Source organism: Mirounga leonina, unplaced genomic scaffold, assembly GCF_011800145.1.
Source record: "Mirounga leonina isolate KUSES-001 unplaced genomic scaffold, KU_Mleo_1.0 Mir_150, whole genome shotgun sequence".
NCBI lineage: Eukaryota > Metazoa > Chordata > Mammalia > Carnivora > Phocidae > Mirounga > Mirounga leonina.
The window spans coordinates 6,122,373-6,138,812 of NW_023270374.1; the positions used below are offsets into that span (position 1 = coordinate 6,122,373).

At 47.4% G+C, this 16,440-nt stretch overlaps 1 protein-coding gene across 2 annotated transcripts in view; it reads right to left on the bottom strand.

Annotated features, from left to right (window-relative positions):
* SLC24A3 (solute carrier family 24 member 3) overlaps positions 1-16,440 on the bottom strand; it is a 498,892-nt gene that overhangs the window by 115,609 nt on the left and 366,843 nt on the right. For both annotated transcript variants that reach the window (XM_035005775.1, XM_035005776.1), the window contains 3 exons: positions 15,400-15,474; positions 12,141-12,225; positions 11,653-11,756 (listed from right to left, as the gene is read on the bottom strand). In XM_035005775.1, the coding sequence (XP_034861666.1) occupies positions 11,653-11,756; positions 12,141-12,225; positions 15,400-15,474 (264 nt within the window). The remainder of the gene's footprint in view (positions 1-11,652; positions 11,757-12,140; positions 12,226-15,399; positions 15,475-16,440) is intronic.

The following is a 16,440-nucleotide window of genomic DNA, read 5'->3' on the forward strand; positions in this document are numbered from 1 at the left end:
AGTCATGCAAGGAGGTGGGAGCATGGACTTTTCTGTGAAATAGGTGTGGGCCCGAGTGCCTGCTCTGCCATTTCCTGGCAAATCCCTGATATCTCCGAGCCTGCTTTGTCATTTACCAAATGGGGGTAAATTTTACTGTATTAGTTACCTACCATGTGTAACAAACTACCAGCAAACTTAGCAACTAAACACACACAAAAAACGGTTATTATCTCATGGAGTTTTTGAGGGTTCAGAATTTGGAAGTGGCTCAGCTGGGTCATTCTAGCTCAAGGTCTCACTAGGTTGCAAGGAAGATGTTTGTTGGGGCCACAGTCATCTGATAACTTACAGGAGCAGAAGGAGCTGCTTCTAAAGTGGCTCAGTCACAGGGCTGGTACACTGGGGCTGTTGGCAAGAAGCCTCAGTTTCTCCCCACATTGAACTCAACACAGGGCTGCTTGAGTATCCTCACAACATGGCTGCCTCTTCCCCCAGGACAAGTTTTCCAAGAGAGAAAGGGAGGTAGAATCTCTCATGCCTTCTATGGCCAGCCTTCAAAGCCACACACTGCCTTTTCCACAATACACTATTGGTTACATGGGTTATCCTTGTTCAGTGTGGGAGGGGAACAAAGAGGCCAGAATACCAGAAGTGGGACACCATCTTGGAGGCTGGCTACCACATTTGTCAAATGTCTTCATTTCTCAAATTAGGGGTAACTATACCCTGATGTTTATTATGAGGAATAAACAAGAAAATGCACGTGTTGTGCCTTGCTCTCAGTAAAGCCTATCCCCTTTCACTAGGATTTAGGCCAACTTTCATCTGGGGGAGACTAAAACAGCAGGGTACACTCACTTTAAGCACCACAGAGAGAGTCTGGAAAGTAGGGGAAGCTCAGCCTGAATAGAAATCTGTCAAATTACAACTCAAAAGTAACACCTGAGAGAAGACTGTGAGAGGCAGACAAACAAAGAGGCCTATCTATAGACAGTCTCAGTTTCAAATATTCCAACCTGTTGTTCATAATAAACCACCAGACCACCCAAGCAAATTCCAAATTTTCAGCACTCGAATGACTTCCCAATTTAACTCTTGCACCTGGAAGTGGCATAAGCCTTGGTCAGACCAAGTATTCCAACATGGGCGAAGGAGGAAGGGGAAATGGGCCCCTGAGTGGGGGAGGCAAATACTTGGGCTTGGGACTAGCTAATCAGAAAAGTCTCAGCAAGAGGGGAATGCTGAGAATTTGAAGGATAAAAGGATTTAGAATAAGACAAAGAGGAGAAGGTGGCTAAGGCTAATGGACTGCATACTCTTTTAGGAATGGAACCAAGGCTGAACAAAAAGGGGGTGATTTGATGTGAGGATACAGAGCTGGTGAGAAGTGAGGGAGGGTGGGGGGGCTCCTTGGGGAAGTTCCTCAGAGGCAGCGATTGGGGGTTTTGAGCCAACATCCAAAGGCAGACATGGTGGGGACCCACACTTGGGTGGTATTAGAGATGTTGCCCTTGTGGCATTAGGCTGGTTTAGAACCATCTAACACCTCGACAGACCTAGGTTAACATGCAGATTTCTGTGACGTTTCACCAGGGAAAGTGCCCCCAAGTATTTCCCTAGAACACTGTCCTGATTGCAACCAAACCCCTCACTGGGACCTTTAGGAGCCGGCCCTGCTTCACCCCTGGCTCTCCCCCAGGTCCCCCTCTCCAGAAGCACTGCCTTCCTTTCTGTTCCCCCAAGTTGCCCCTTTGTTCCCATCTCATGGCCCTTGCATGGAAGTTGTCTGGAAACATCCTAGATCTTTACCTAGAACCTCAGCCCCAAAGAATCCTTTGTTCCCTGCAGCAATTTGGTTCACAGCTTTGTGCAGAGAACACGGAAGCTTCTCTCAGGAAGACTCCCGTGGGCCTTCAACCTGGCCCCTGGGCCTTCACAAGTGGTACAAGCAAAACCAAGCCACCCAAGGGCTCCAAAATAAATGTGTTTCTGAAAAGGAAACCGACATTTCACCAGGGACACACCTTGCCTCCCCAGGTCAAGTAAGAACTCACCTGGCTATCCCTCTCAATCTTTCCTCCTTTTCCCTGAAATAGAATGGACTCCCCTAAAAGAAAGAATATAGGCCAAGGACAGAATGGGCTGCGCAAATCAATCAGGGGCAACCCCAATCAATGTGGGGCAGCAGGACGGCCAACCTTCTGCTGCTCTGTGCTGTGGAAGGTCCCTGCACCATAGCAGTGGTATTAGAGAGTCTTGACGTCCATTTCATCCCACAACACATTTCAACACCTGCTGTAGTCAGAGCATGTATAAATGCAGCTCACAACAGAGTCTCTGTTGCTGAAAGGAGACATCATCTGGTTTTTCACTCAGAGACAGCCCCCCAGGCTGCCGGTCTCAGCACTTTCTATAAAAAGTTCTAAAACAGAAGGAGTTAAAGGAAACCCCATACATGTAGACACTTTGAGACCAGAAAGAAGAGCTATCTGACAATCTGGGAGGGCCTCTTCTTTCAGTGGCAAAACGTGTTTTTCTACAACCTTCCGCCATGAAAGACCCCACATTGCTTTCCTCTGCTGGTTTTTGTTCCACAGGGATTAAGGATACACATTCTAGAACGAGACGGCCTAGTTCTGAATCCCAGCTCTGCTATTCCTGGATGTGTGGTCTGGGGCAAGTTTCCCCACCTCCCTCTCTGGGCTCAGTTTTCGCATCTGTAAAATGAGAAAAACAACAGCTACTCTATGGGGTTGATGGAAGCATGAACTGAGTTTATATCTATAAAATTTTGTATTAACTCAGATGAAATCCCAGTAAAGATGAGCTGTTAATACTAAAACAGTCTTTAATTGAAAATAAAAATAGATGGTAGCTGGAAGCAGAAGAATGTTATATATAATTAAAAAACAAGGAAAAAAAGGCAAAGATGCTATGGGGAACCTAGAACCCATGTTTTTAGCAGCTGCATGTCGTGGTGATCAGAGACAGAGCAAGGGAATGGAAAAATAAGGTTTACTGTATAATGACCAAGATCTTGACATGATGAAGGCCAAAGGTCTCATGTTGTCTAACAGCTGACCTAGCCCTGAATCCCCCCATTGGGGACTACTGCATCAAATACCCTAATTCTCATTTTCCATGCCCCAACTATAGCTACTGTATGATCTTGGTGGAAAAAAAATCACAAATAAAGCACACCAAAGCCATTTTCTTCCCCAATCTCCTGGAGAGTGGCAGCTCATGTCTATCTACTATGGGGAAAGAGAGTTCCCCCTTCCTGCCGTGTAAACATAAGCTGCCCTTTGGTTGAGTCAGGGGGAGGAAAGCCCCAGGCCAACCTTTACTCCATCTGACTTTGCCTGTAAAAGCCAGACATTTGGTACATGAGCTCTCCCATTGCCCCAAATGGTCTGCATGCTATCTGGAAAGGTTAATGACATTTGTTTATTTCTCACTTGGAGATTCAGGCTCAGGTCCAATCTTAAGGTTTCCATTTAAATGCAGAGTGATATTTCCCCTGCAGGAAAGATCAGCTGGATCAGGAGGGCATAAATGTCTTACTTCACATAAATAAAAGGAGATTGGCCTGGAATAGAAAAGAGTGAACTATAAAAGTGTTTGGTCATATTAAAACAAAAAAGGGCAAAAAGATCCACAAAATTTTCCTTGGTTGCTTCCTCCTGCTTCCTCAATTTTCAAGTTGCAAACTGAGTTCTAATGAATTAGCAAGTAGAGACAGGGCTCATTGGGAATTCAGAGAACCTGGAATAAAGACACCTGCATGGTACTGCAGCCTAGTATGATCTAATACAATATCCCAGCTCTATCTGGACCCAGGGTATGTAGGGGAAAGAAAATGATAGAGAAAATGGTGGGTCCAGCCACAGCACAGTAAATGCTGGGGATTTCAACTGTTCTTATCTGACTTCACCAAATGCAAGATCATGACAACCATCAAGGAAGTCTATGGAGCTCCCAGGTGTCAGCTGTAAATTCACAAAGACTGAGGTTGACATGAGATGGGCAGTGCCATCCAGGACTCAGGTGTCACTGCATCTGAGGTCCTAGAAGGCGCTAATCAGGCTTTCACCCCAAATGACACCAATAGGAGCAGTGGCTCTCTAAGACAGTTGGGCTGGGTTGCTCAGGCAGGCTGAGTAGGGCTGTTAGTGACAAAAGCTGGCCAGCAAAATGGCTGGTGAGTAACAGATGGCTGATCAGACTTTGAATTAAAAAAAAACAAAAACCTCACAATGTATTTTGGCCCCCTTACCAAGTTTCTAGATCTGACACACCAGGGTAGACTTTAGAATACGTTAGATAACAGGCTGGCTATTCTTTGAAAACAAACTCTCCTCAGTTCTCATGACCAATTTGTACTCGTTTGTATTGCCAAGACCCATTTACATGGGTCACGACCAAAATCCCGAATCTTCCACGATTTATCTCATTCTGTCACCCCCATTTCCAATTCATCAGCAAATCTTGGCACCAACTCCAAAAATATTCTACATCTAACAACCACTTCTTATAGTTGTTACTGCTCCAAATTCAGCTCATGCTTCACCACAGACTTCCTAACTGGTCTCCCTGCCACCATCTATCTCCATAGGGTGCCTTTCCCCCCAGGGTAGTTCAAGTAAATTTCCCTAAGTATAAATTAGGGAATGTTACTCTATAGCCTACAACTCTCCACCAAAAGCTATATACTTGGGGCAGAACTAATCACATTTTTAGTTCTGGGGAGAAGAAGAAAATGGGAAGGTGGTTCTTGATTACCCTAAGCCAACTGGGTTACTCTAGTTCCTTTGCTACAATGACTGGCTCAGGGGTGGTCAGGTGACCCAACTTGGCCCACTCAGATTTTTGTTTGATCATGCCAGGTGGGGGATGAGAGGTATGGTGGGTAGAGAGACATTCTTCTCTTCTGGTCAATGTGATGTGTGTCTATGAGTCATGAAACCACTACAGTCATCTTTTGCCTCGAAGGATAGTCTGAGGAAGGAGCCAGAGAAGGTTAGTGATAAGATAATCACAGAAAGTGGGCTGGAGCCCTGAGCAAACCATGCCTGATATCCATTTTCCTCTGTATTTTCAGAGACACCGATAAAGTCCCTTCATTTAAGAAGCCAGTTAGAGATGAGGATTTTTTGTTACCTGAACCTGAAAGCCTCTTAACTAATCTACATGTGGGTCCAAGAATGGATCTGATTTCAGGAGATCATTTCAAGGAGGTAGAATAAGCCAGAGACAAGTGCCATAAGCCAAAGTCAAAGGTAACGAAGAGACCTGGGATGAGGATGCAGAGGCCATCAAGATGGAGCAGTGCAGAGGTGGGTGGGTGACTTTAATGGAACTCGGGGCTGGGAACAAGTGTGTGTCAGGGGGAAGATCAGGTGTGGAGTCCTGTCAGTACCTGGCCTTGTAGGGGCATTGGGAATGGGCCAGGGAAAAGAAATGACCAGGAGACAGTGAAGGCTGACAGCCAGTTATAGGACTGGGGCATCAAGCAGGGATAGTTCACATTGCCTGGGCCAACTGCCCAACAAGGGCTGCCTCTTGCCCACGGCCAAGCGTGGTCCACGAATTTGAGCTGAGCTGAGCCTGCAGATGGGGCTCAAGCAGGTACATCTGCTCTTCTGAGTTCAGTTGGTCTCAAACTAGGTCTAGAGATTTGCTTTCGAGCAAGGTCCTCCTGAGGCAGGTGGCCAGCTGATGTCACTAGGAGAAATTCTTATTTCACTGGAATGTGATAGATCCAGGGACTGCTCCAGATAGACCTGACTCTAGCCTTTGTTTCCTCCCACACCACAAATTTTGCTCTTCTACTCACTGGATCAAATAGTAAAGCATCCTGCATCCAGGGTGAGGCCTTCGGCGGGACCTGCCCCTCTAGTACTCCATGAATCACTCTTGTGTACTTTCATCTCCCTTTCTAGGAGGAATTACAGACCTCTAGCCCCTGTTTCCAGGGATGTGTGTGGGGCTTTTCATTCTCACCTGTTTGGTCCCTCAGCCTCTTGGGGAATCTGGATGCTCCTCAGAACTGGAACATGGTTAAGTGATGTGTTGGGTTTTGTCTGGAGAATGATAAGCAAGGAACCAAGGTGGACAGGGTAAACCGGGGTGGTCTGTGGGTCTCCTACTGTGTTTATCAGCCTGAATTCTCCAATCTGTTTAGTGGAAGTGAAGGTCCAGCAGTAGATGATGCCATCTGATTATAAGAGAATCTTCTAGCCGAGCACTGGTTGGGCTGAGTACTTCCAGCACCCATCCCAGGGCACCACCATTGTGCGGACAGGTCCCTTCTTTGCATTGTCCCCAGCTCCCACACTACCCACTTCTGGAGAACACAGAAATGCTAGAGATAACCATAATAATGCAATAACAACATCTGGGGAGTTTTAAGTCATAGGCTCCCCAGGAAGAAGGAGAAAGGATTTTACAGTCAGCCGATGTGGGCTCTAATCCAGGCTTCACCAGCTCAAGGTAGCCCCTCTTGTACCAGGTACCCTCTCCCTTGATGTAAATGATGATAATACTGTCTTAAAATTCAGTAGGTGTATTTCTACAAATATTTATAAAGCACATTGTGGTGCCTGCACACTGGGAAAGTTTAATAAATGAGAGGGTTGTGTGTGTATGTGTGTGTGTGTATATATATATATATGTATATATATATACTATATATATATAACATTAACATTAAACCAGATTGAAATTATATTTATTATATAATTATACACATATATATATACATATATATATAAAATTCGATCTGGTTTTTCTTATTTTTTTCCACTTCTCTGCTGAAATTCCCCATCCATTCATTTTTTTCCCATCTGTCCCTATTTAAGATAGATACTTTAAATTCTTTTCCGCTAATTCTTGTATCTGTATCATCTGTGATTTGCTTCTGCTGCTGCTTTTCCTTGGTTATGAGTCCTATTCCTGCCTCCTCACAGGTTTTGGATTTTATTATTGCATCCTGGAAATTATATACAGAAGAAAAGTGAGAATTGAAGAATAATACTGATTGTTTCTTTCCCCCAGAAATGTCAAGTTCTGCTCTCATCTGCTGGCTAAAGCAAGGAAGTGATTATTCAGATTTCAGCAAGTGTTCATTTGACTGGGGCTGATCTGTGGGTCACCTCTGGTCAGCCCCACCTCTCCCACCCAGCTTATGCAGGAAGGGGTAGTCTCCTAATTCTTAGGGTTGGATTTGGGATTCCTCGATTTGGGGGACTGGGAGAATGTGAGAGACTGTGCAGATGGAATGATCTCTTTCTGCTTCTCAGTCCTGCCTTCATTTGTGTTTTTCCCAGCAAATTTGGGGGTGGGGTGGAGAGGACTATCATCCTCTGTTGAGCATATTATTATTGTACGTGATAGTATTTCAGACTCCAGGACATCCCAGCTATCTCCAGTACCACCAGTAGCTCGGCTGGCTTCATCTCTGCCCCACAAAGTTCTGGATCTTCACATCCTTTTGCTCTCCCTGCATCTAGATCTGCCAGGACTCAGATCACTGATAGAGGACTCCTCTATCTGGAAGTCAGTTCATCAAGTCTCTCCTGCCTCCACTGTTCTCTGATGGTCTCATATACGAGTATGATTTTTATATTATCCAGATTAGTTTTTGGTGTTCCCATGGGAGCCAAGGTCTTCTGCATCCTAACTGGAAGCAGCAAGTACCGAGAATGGTAGCTGCTATTTTTAGCACTAGAGGAAATTCCCTAAATGCAAGACGTCCTGGCCCTGAACTCTTAATAGTCAGCCTAGTGCCGAAGCTTGTGTTTCATCCAGGAGAGTTGAAAATGAGACCGTGCGGGTGGCTTATTTTTAAAGACTTAGTTGAGTTTCTAGCAAATGCTTTATGGGCCGCACTCCTATCTCTTTACCTTTACCATTTCGGGTCCTTCCAGGGCCCAGCCTCTATGTCTCTTTGCTTGGGGGTTTTCTCCCAAAGTCCACCCTGCCCATGTCCAGCAGGAACAGTCCTTACCAATGACTGGAGGAGGCTGGTGGATAAACAACCCGGTTCCCTTTCTCTTGGGTTGGATACCTTAGAGACCTGTGTTCTAGACAGTCTCCCATTCCCCCAGAAGAAGTAAATCCCAGCTGCCCACAGAGGTAACTTACTTGCTAAACACACTTTCCTTGGCTACCTTCTCTTCCTGGCCTCACTGACTCCCTCCCTGGCATGTCCTGGGGTCACCTTTCAGATCAACTCCCTGCCTTGGAATCACTGCCTAGATTCTCCTGTGGAAACCCAACTGAAGGCAGGCTTCAATTCAGATGTGCAACCTCTGGGTGCTACTTGGGTTTGTGTAAAGGGGCCAGCATGGACAGGGTGTTATTTGGAGCAAGGTGAAGTTAGCCAATGTTAGATGGACCTCTCCAGGGAACATCAGGCACATTTCGAGAATGCCAGGAGTGCTGATGCTGGAGTTCTTTATTATAAACTGGAGCCATCTGCCGGCCTGTAATAAACGGAATATGACTGTCCTAATCTGGGATGCACTTAAACTGTTTACTCTCTCTTGGTGGTTATGTCTTTAAAGCCTAATATGCACTGGATGATGGATTTAAATTCATAAGTACATTTTTTTTTTTTTTGCAAAATTGGCATGAAGTTCTTGCCACACAATATGCAAAATACATTAGTATGTTGCATCGAGAGTTGGTGTTCTCTCTCTTATTATTTTTTGTTTTTAAATAAAGCAAGCTTGTACCACAGCCCCGTACGCGTCTTGTGGGGATGCCAAGAACTGCTCTAAAAGCCATTTTCTAAGGAGCAATTTTCTTCTTGTCCCATAAAACTCCCCAAAGCACCTTAGGCGAACACCAGAGCGCTGGGTATGTTTGCAAACTGCAAATACGGCAGACATTTAATTACATCGAATTCATCAGAACCCTAATTGAGACAGGAACTCAAACCTTACTGCTTAATTACTTTGATTTCAGATGAGTAACAGACTTGGTCATGAGCAGCCCTTCAGGCCAGAATACATTAGAAAGAGGCCCGTGGGCCCTTGCGGGGAATTCTCCCAGCCAAATGAAAGTGTGGAGCCACATAAATAACCATGCTAAGTGAGACCCATGATTGGATTTATTAATCAGTTCAATTCCCAATATCCATCCCTTGCTGTGGTGTTCCACTGCACCGGCCCCACCACCTGGGAATGCTTCTCCGTGTGTAAGGCAGGATTTATTTCTCACCGAGTTTTCCTTTCCCTCCCACTGATGAGACAGCATGGAGGCGAAGCCCGGTCCTCTGAGATCGCTCTTCTATCAACATCTCCTCATTTTTGATTTTCATTTAGAACGCCTTCTCCCTGACCTTCATTCCCTTCCCCACCTGGCCCCAGGGGGATGTTCCACCAACTTCTTGGCCAAATGATCACAGTGACTTATGGTGGGATTTGGAGGTGAGGACCTCATGGATCCTTATTCTTTTGAGAGCTGATAATGGTATCTTTTATTGAGCATTTACCAGGTAGGCTGACTCCTGCTTAATGCTGAACATGCTCTGTTTCACCCTTATGGCGATGCTAGGTGGTAGGTGGGCTTATATCCTCCCGCTCCATAGATTGGGAAACAGGCTCAGAGGAGTGATAAAGTCACTTCTCCAAGTTTTCATGGCCAGCAAAGGGCAGAGTCTGGATTCAAACCCAGGCCAGTCTGAGTCCCCGACCCATGTTCTTTCCAAAACATAATTTGCTCTGTCTGCAAAGACTTCCAGGATTCTACAAACTGCTGAAAGAAGAGAGGTGGATGGCCTTAGCAACCTCCAATTGGGCACGAGACAAGGAAAACCAGAAGGAAGTGCTGTGGCATCCAGAGTCATCATGCAGGCAACTTCTAACAACATCGTGGCGGCTACTTCTCTCCAAGAGATGAGCTTGCAAAGACCTTCCAGGTGGGGGAAAGTGACTGAGCACTTCAGCATGTGCTGAAGTTCAGGAAGCAATCTGCCTTTTAAGCAGGTGTTCTAACCAAGGCACTGATTAACCGCATTGCTAATAAATTATGAATACAAATGAATGCAAGCCACTTCATATGTAATTAGTTGCCTGGCATTTACTAGATACCTCCCTGTCATTTGTTTCATTTCTTTACGTTACTTCTCCCCCTTTGGGCTTGCCTTTCCATCAAGCCGCATGTACAAATGACTAATGCACTAATGACAACACGAATAATGGCCGGGCTAATAATCATACTGCTCATGGTGACAATGCTAATTAAGAGAGTGTGAACAGCAATAGCCTCTTCTGCAGGATGTGACTATTCATCTCCGCAGGGCAACGAGAAGACGGCCACAAGACGAGATCCACGCAAGTGTACCAAAGGCAAAGACAGAGACTGGTTTTTTGGTTTTTGGTTTTGGGGGGGGGCACTAACAATATTTATAAGAGGTCTAAAAAAACACCATATTGTGGGTCCACAAAATCTAAGACTAGAGATGATGGATCAAAAGGATGAGAAAAAATAAAATGTCAGTAGCAAATTGGGCAGAACTCAGCCACCACGTATGGACACACCTGTGGGCTCTGGAGCCCATTCCTGGAGAGATCGAGGTGTCCCTCTGCCTGTCACCCAGAAGCAGCCAACTCATCAGGCAACCTGAACTAATCAATGGGCATGAAATGATGGCATTTAGAAACAGGCAGTGAAGAACAGCAACGGTGTCCCAGGTGCCTCCTGCAGAGACTCTCCAGTTCGAGTTAGAGAGACGGACAGGGTGGGCGCCCCTGGCTGGCTGACTGGACAGCACAGGGGCCCAGAAAAGGGTGTGGAAGAAGGTTCAAATGGTGCTTTCTTTAGCCTTCAAACCAGCCAACACCTTTAGCAGGACCCTGTGTCCTCCACAGCGAGGGAGCTGGTTAGGATCACCAGGCTCTTCAGTAATGCAAGCGGAGTGCCCTAAACGGGCTTCTAGAAGGTGCTTTTCCTAGAAGACATTCAAAGTCTGGCTGTCTGGGCAGAGCTCAGGATCAAAGTTCCTGTGAGGGAATTAGGACGTCGGAGCCGCAAACCCTTGGGTGCCTCAGCCTCGCCGAGGCTACCATTGAGCCTTGCACTTAGGTGACTTCTGGGTGTCTTCCCAGGACTTTCCAAACAGACACCAGACCCCAGGTGCCCCTGGAAGTAGAATAGCCTCCATAGACAAAATGCAGGCATGCAAAGAACCTCAGGATCCCAAAAGTAAGCTAAAGTAACCATGTAAATAAATTACTTGATGGCTGTCGCAAAGCTGTCCTCTGCTGTGACAGCTACAAATGGTTTTTAGCAGAAAAAAATCTGTCGTTTCCTCTCTCTCTCTTATCTGCTTTATTGCCAGTGAGTCAAAGCCATACCTTAAATCTTTTTAGGTCATTTCACTTCAGATCATGACATTCAAAATGAGCTTGACACCTTCAGATTCGTAGCCTGCACCTTCAGGCTGGTTAATTATTTATGTGGACCTGGGTGCTCTGTATGCCATCAACAAGGACACCAAACAATGGTGCCTGACATTTTCCAGTCCCAGGTGGGCAGCCTCCTGGGGCGTGAGATCCCATGTCACTGCTGCCCAAGACCATTGGCCCCCATGCTGACGGCGTTCCCGCCCCACCTCCACGCTGTCCCCTCCGAGCCCACGCCACGTTCTGCCGCTGGCCTTACCTGCCCAGCAAAGAGCCCACAGACACCGATGATGCACAGGATGTTGAACACCGCGGAGCCCACGATGGTCCCGACTCCCACATCACCCTTGGTGATGAAGACCCCTGAAACAGACCTAATGTCAGCCGGGCTGTTGTGGCCAGTTGCATTCTAATGTGGGCGTGGGGTTGTTTTCACAAATGTTAGTTAGACAATTCTCAGGGTCCACGGGAAACGGCCGAGGATGGGAGAGAGTTTTAAAATCTGCACTGGGGCTATTGTTCCATGGAGGCATTGGCACAGGAACTGGGACACATTCATGCAAAGTGAAACTGTCACTTGAGCAAAATAGTAACAGCAACCACAGCGGGGTGGGAAGATGGTGTTCTGCTCCTTGGGGTCTTGAGAGTCTCATTTCCTATTAGCCAACCTGCTGGAAGCCTTTCTGTCCCCACAGTCCTTGTCCTTAAGAGAGGGCAGGGCTGAGATATCCCAAGGTCATCACCTACCTATGACGGATGTGAACAGCTCTGGGGCCGAACTGCCTGCTGCCATGAACGTGGCCCCGGCCACATCTTCACTGAGGTGCAGGCGCTACAGAGGAGCAAGGACAAAGCACAGGTGAGTTGGGATTCCCCTGGGAACAGAGGCAATCATGACTCCTGAGGTCCCGAGCTCAGGGCCTCCCATAACCTCCCCCGTCCCCCACAACTGGCCTTTCCTGCACCATCCCCTGCTGGGACACAGCTCCTCTGGCCATCCTCCTCAGGGGCAGGATCAGGGAGAGGGCTGCATATCTCTGTGAGTTAAAGGCTCTTGACAGATCTAGGAATCCCCAACCCAGAAGCCCCAGGTGTTGTGCAGACGACAGGGGGCAGTGCGGTGGGTTGGTGTGAGGCACTATGGGCATCTGCCTCCTTTCTAAAGGGTGTGCCACTCACTTCCCTCCATGTTGCCAAATAGCCTTACTTCTTAAGAGATGGCCAAATCCACATTTTTATGCAAACATCCTGATTTTTTTTCAATACTATGCATATCCCAGGCTAAATGAGGTAATCAGTTTGCAAGTCTTGATTCTAGGAGGTTACAACAGCTTTGGGGGTGGAGGGGTCACCCTCCTGAAACCTACTTTTCATCATTAATGCAGTTAGGAGAATAGGGGGGTGGGGTTGAGACCGAGTGGAAAGGATGAGGTGCCCTGTCAAGATGTCCTGTACAATGAACCCTCCAGGTTACTCTGTCTGTTAACCCAAAAGGTGATCTACAAGAAGATGAGACAAATATATATATATTTGAGGCTGGTCAGGGTGTTTAGCCTTTCTGCATTCAATCATGACCCAGAACGTAAGCTGCTGGCTGTCAGTAACTAGCCTGTTCCCTGTTGGGTCCCAGCCAGGAGATGCTAGTCTTGAATGACAACAGTCCCTCTTCCCAGCGCACGGGCAGCTGCACTTCCTTGCTCAGCCATGGAGGGGCAGCATGGCCTCGGCGTAGGCCACTGGCTCCCTGGACCAGCAACAGGCTGCAGTGGGAGCCCTAATGGAGCTCTTTGATCTGGAGTCCTGGGGATCCCTCACTCTGGACTGAACAGCTCAACTTCACATGCGACTCTAAGATGGAGGTGCTGATACCTCAAGTTGAAAGCTGTGGCTGTGAGGGGTGCAGGTGAGACCCCGGACATGAAGTCCCTGAAGGTAACCTAACACAGAGCTCACACTCATTGCTGGTCAGTCAAGACTTGCCAGGAGCTGTGAGCTTGGGACTGCTGTGTCTGTTCCAGCTCAGGGTCCATCATGGGCATTAGACATAGAGTCCACACCTTGAGCTCATTTCCAGTTCCTCTCTCTCTCCTTCAAACACTGAGTTTGCTTCTTCCCCCAGGTTTCCTTACATCCCCTCCTCTCTCATCTCTAATTCACTTGGGCCCTGGCAACAGCTTGCTGATGCTCCGAATCACCAGCTCGGGAGGAGTAGGGTCTTCCTGCCTCTGGACGCCTCTATCTATCAGAACATAGTTGTCAAGAGCCTTCCCGACTCCCTCCTGAGCCCTGGTAACCACTGATGCCCTAGCCTCACCTTCCCCAGGGTTCCTCAGAAGCCAATTCCAGTCCTGGGTTGTCCTCCCATGGTTCCGGAGCTCAGACTCTCCTCTGCACAAATATCCTTCCTTGAAATGTGTTGCCTTGAAATGTGAAAAATGCCTCCAAGGGCTGCTCCACTCCTGTCCCTGAACAAGCCCCTCCCTTACCCCCCACCCCAATCAAGCTGTCCCTCCCCTTTCCTCTCTCTCTACTTTCCAACTTCACAGAATTTCATCCAGCCCTCTGTGTGCCTCATCCCGGAGCTGCTCTGTGCCTTATGGCCTGTGGATGGCAAGGACCATGCTCTATTTCATATCATGTCCTCCCCAAGGGGGTGTGCTCACAGGTGCTACGGATTTCCTCTATGGAGTAGAACACCTCCTGACAAGAATACATATGTACATGTCTATGTAGGGTCGTAAATTTGTTATAAAAAAAAAAAGTTGTGTGGGAAAGAGAGTAGTTTGCTTTGCATAATGAATAGAGCACCACGTGGTGGTATTTCAGAGATCACAAATTACCCTGGTTACGGGTGCTTCAGCACCTCCCCTCCTGCTACATAAGGTGACCCTGTGCTCAGGTGACATTGCTTGGGACAAAGGGCTCCCACACGTGCCCACTGTCCATCTCAGATGCCACCTCATCGCTCTCCTTCTCCTTCTGCCCAATAAAGAAACCTCCTCCCGGGGCCCCTCCAGGGCTCCTGTGGTCTGATTCTCTTTTATTTATTTAAAGTACAAAAACCAAACAGATTTCTAGGATGTAGAAGAAACTGCTTAAGTGAACGATCTCCAAGTGTGGTTTCTGGACCAACAGCCTCAGCATCACCTGGGCACTTCACAGAAATGCAACTTGGGTCCTCTGCTGCCCCCCAAGAACTAATGAATCAGCCATTCAGGGGGGTGGGGGTTGGGGGGAGGGAAGAGGAAGAATGACCAAGGGGGAGGATGACTGAGAACTACACGAGGACACGAGTCCCAGATGGGAGGCGTGTCTGGGAGAGAGCCTTTTGGAAAACAGGATTCTAAATTAAAAATAAAGTGGAAAGCTTCCGGATAAAGGAAACTACATTTCAAAACAGACGGAGATGAAAGAGGCGAGAGAATGAAAGTGTTCTAAATACGCTGAATATTTTCTGATGAAAGGGCTGTCATTTGGTCTTCAACCTGACGTTCCCCAGGCTGAGTGAGAACAGAGTCCCTTTCCTGTTCTCTGTGGCCAGTTCTTTCATTGTCTCGCTTCTCGGGTCTCTGCTTGGCACATTTCTGCACATGTACAGAGAGGGGCAGGGTGGTGGAGGTGTGTGGCTGAAGACCTCTGGCTCTGCAAGGACCCCACGAGGGAGGTCACGGATGTGGAAGGAAACAGAGGAGGGGAAGATGGGGGATGTAGAGGTATTTAAAAGAGGAAAAGAGAACAGGGAAGTAGAACACAAATATCACCACGAGTTGTCAAACGGAGCAGGGAGAGAGCTGGCCATATGGGTGAAAGCCCAACTATGGGTCAGAACCCTGATGTTCTAAATGGACTGATGGAGTTTTGTGCTAATATTGTCAGTCGCTCAGATGCATGCTGATGTCTGGTGCTCCTGCCCAGACATGAAGGGCTCCCCAGGACCTCCATGAAGGAGGCTGGAGCAGCACATTGCACCCCCTGCCCAGACATGCTGAGAATATAAGGCACTTACCTCACAGATCTTTTCCAAGGAGGGGACGAAGAAGTCGTCACACACAATGGCTAGCGCATAGAACATGTACATGGCCTGGAAGAGAGGAAAGAAGGGGTTAAAGTCAGAGTCAACGCAGAGCCATAGGGTGAGGGCCTGGCTACCCTCTGCTTCAATAACACCCTCTGGTACCATGGACACAACATCTCACTCAAAGTACAAAGACTGCAATGCCTGGGAGGCCCTCCGTGATCTCACCTCTCCTCTGACCTCATCATCTACCACTCTCCCCCTTGTCCACCAAACGTACTGTGGATGCCTGCCTCAGGGCCTTTTCATATGCTGTTCCCTCTGCCCAAATCACGCTCCCCTCAGATGACCTTGGCTCACTCCATCATGTCCTTCAAGTCTCTGGTTCAATGTCAACCTAAGCAAGGGACTGGGACTCCGCTCCCTCCCATTTCTCTGTATCCACCTTATCCTGATTTGTTTTTCTTGACATATTAATTTGTTTGTTGTCTGTCTTCCTCACTAGAAGTCCACGAGAATATGGACTTTATCTTATTTATCCCCAGGACTCAATAATATATGTGCAATGAAGGAATAAATAAACGAATACTTCAAGTGAGGCTGTTCACTGTGCTGTTCCCTGCAGGACAAGCTCTGCAATCTTGCTTCCTGTCAGCTATGACCAGAGAAACCCTGGAATTCTACTGTTTGGCCATAAATTACCTCTCTACCTATTTAACTCCAGGTTTCTTCTCTCATTAATAAATTCTTATTTGGATTCCATTCATTGTTGGTTGACCACCTAGCATCCATCCTTCACTCCGTCCTAATGGGACCCCAGTTTCATTCCAATATCCACCGTATCCCCTGGGAAGGTGACTCCACCCATTCCTCCAGGAGTAGATACTGACTGGCCAATCAGTATGCAGTGTTTCCCACTGATGGTGCAGGGGTGGACACATGACCTGGGCTGGCCCAATGAGACAGCAGGAAAGGTCTTATAGTCCTTGCCAGTGGGTGCCATTTCTCAACTTCTGGCACTGGTTATGGACA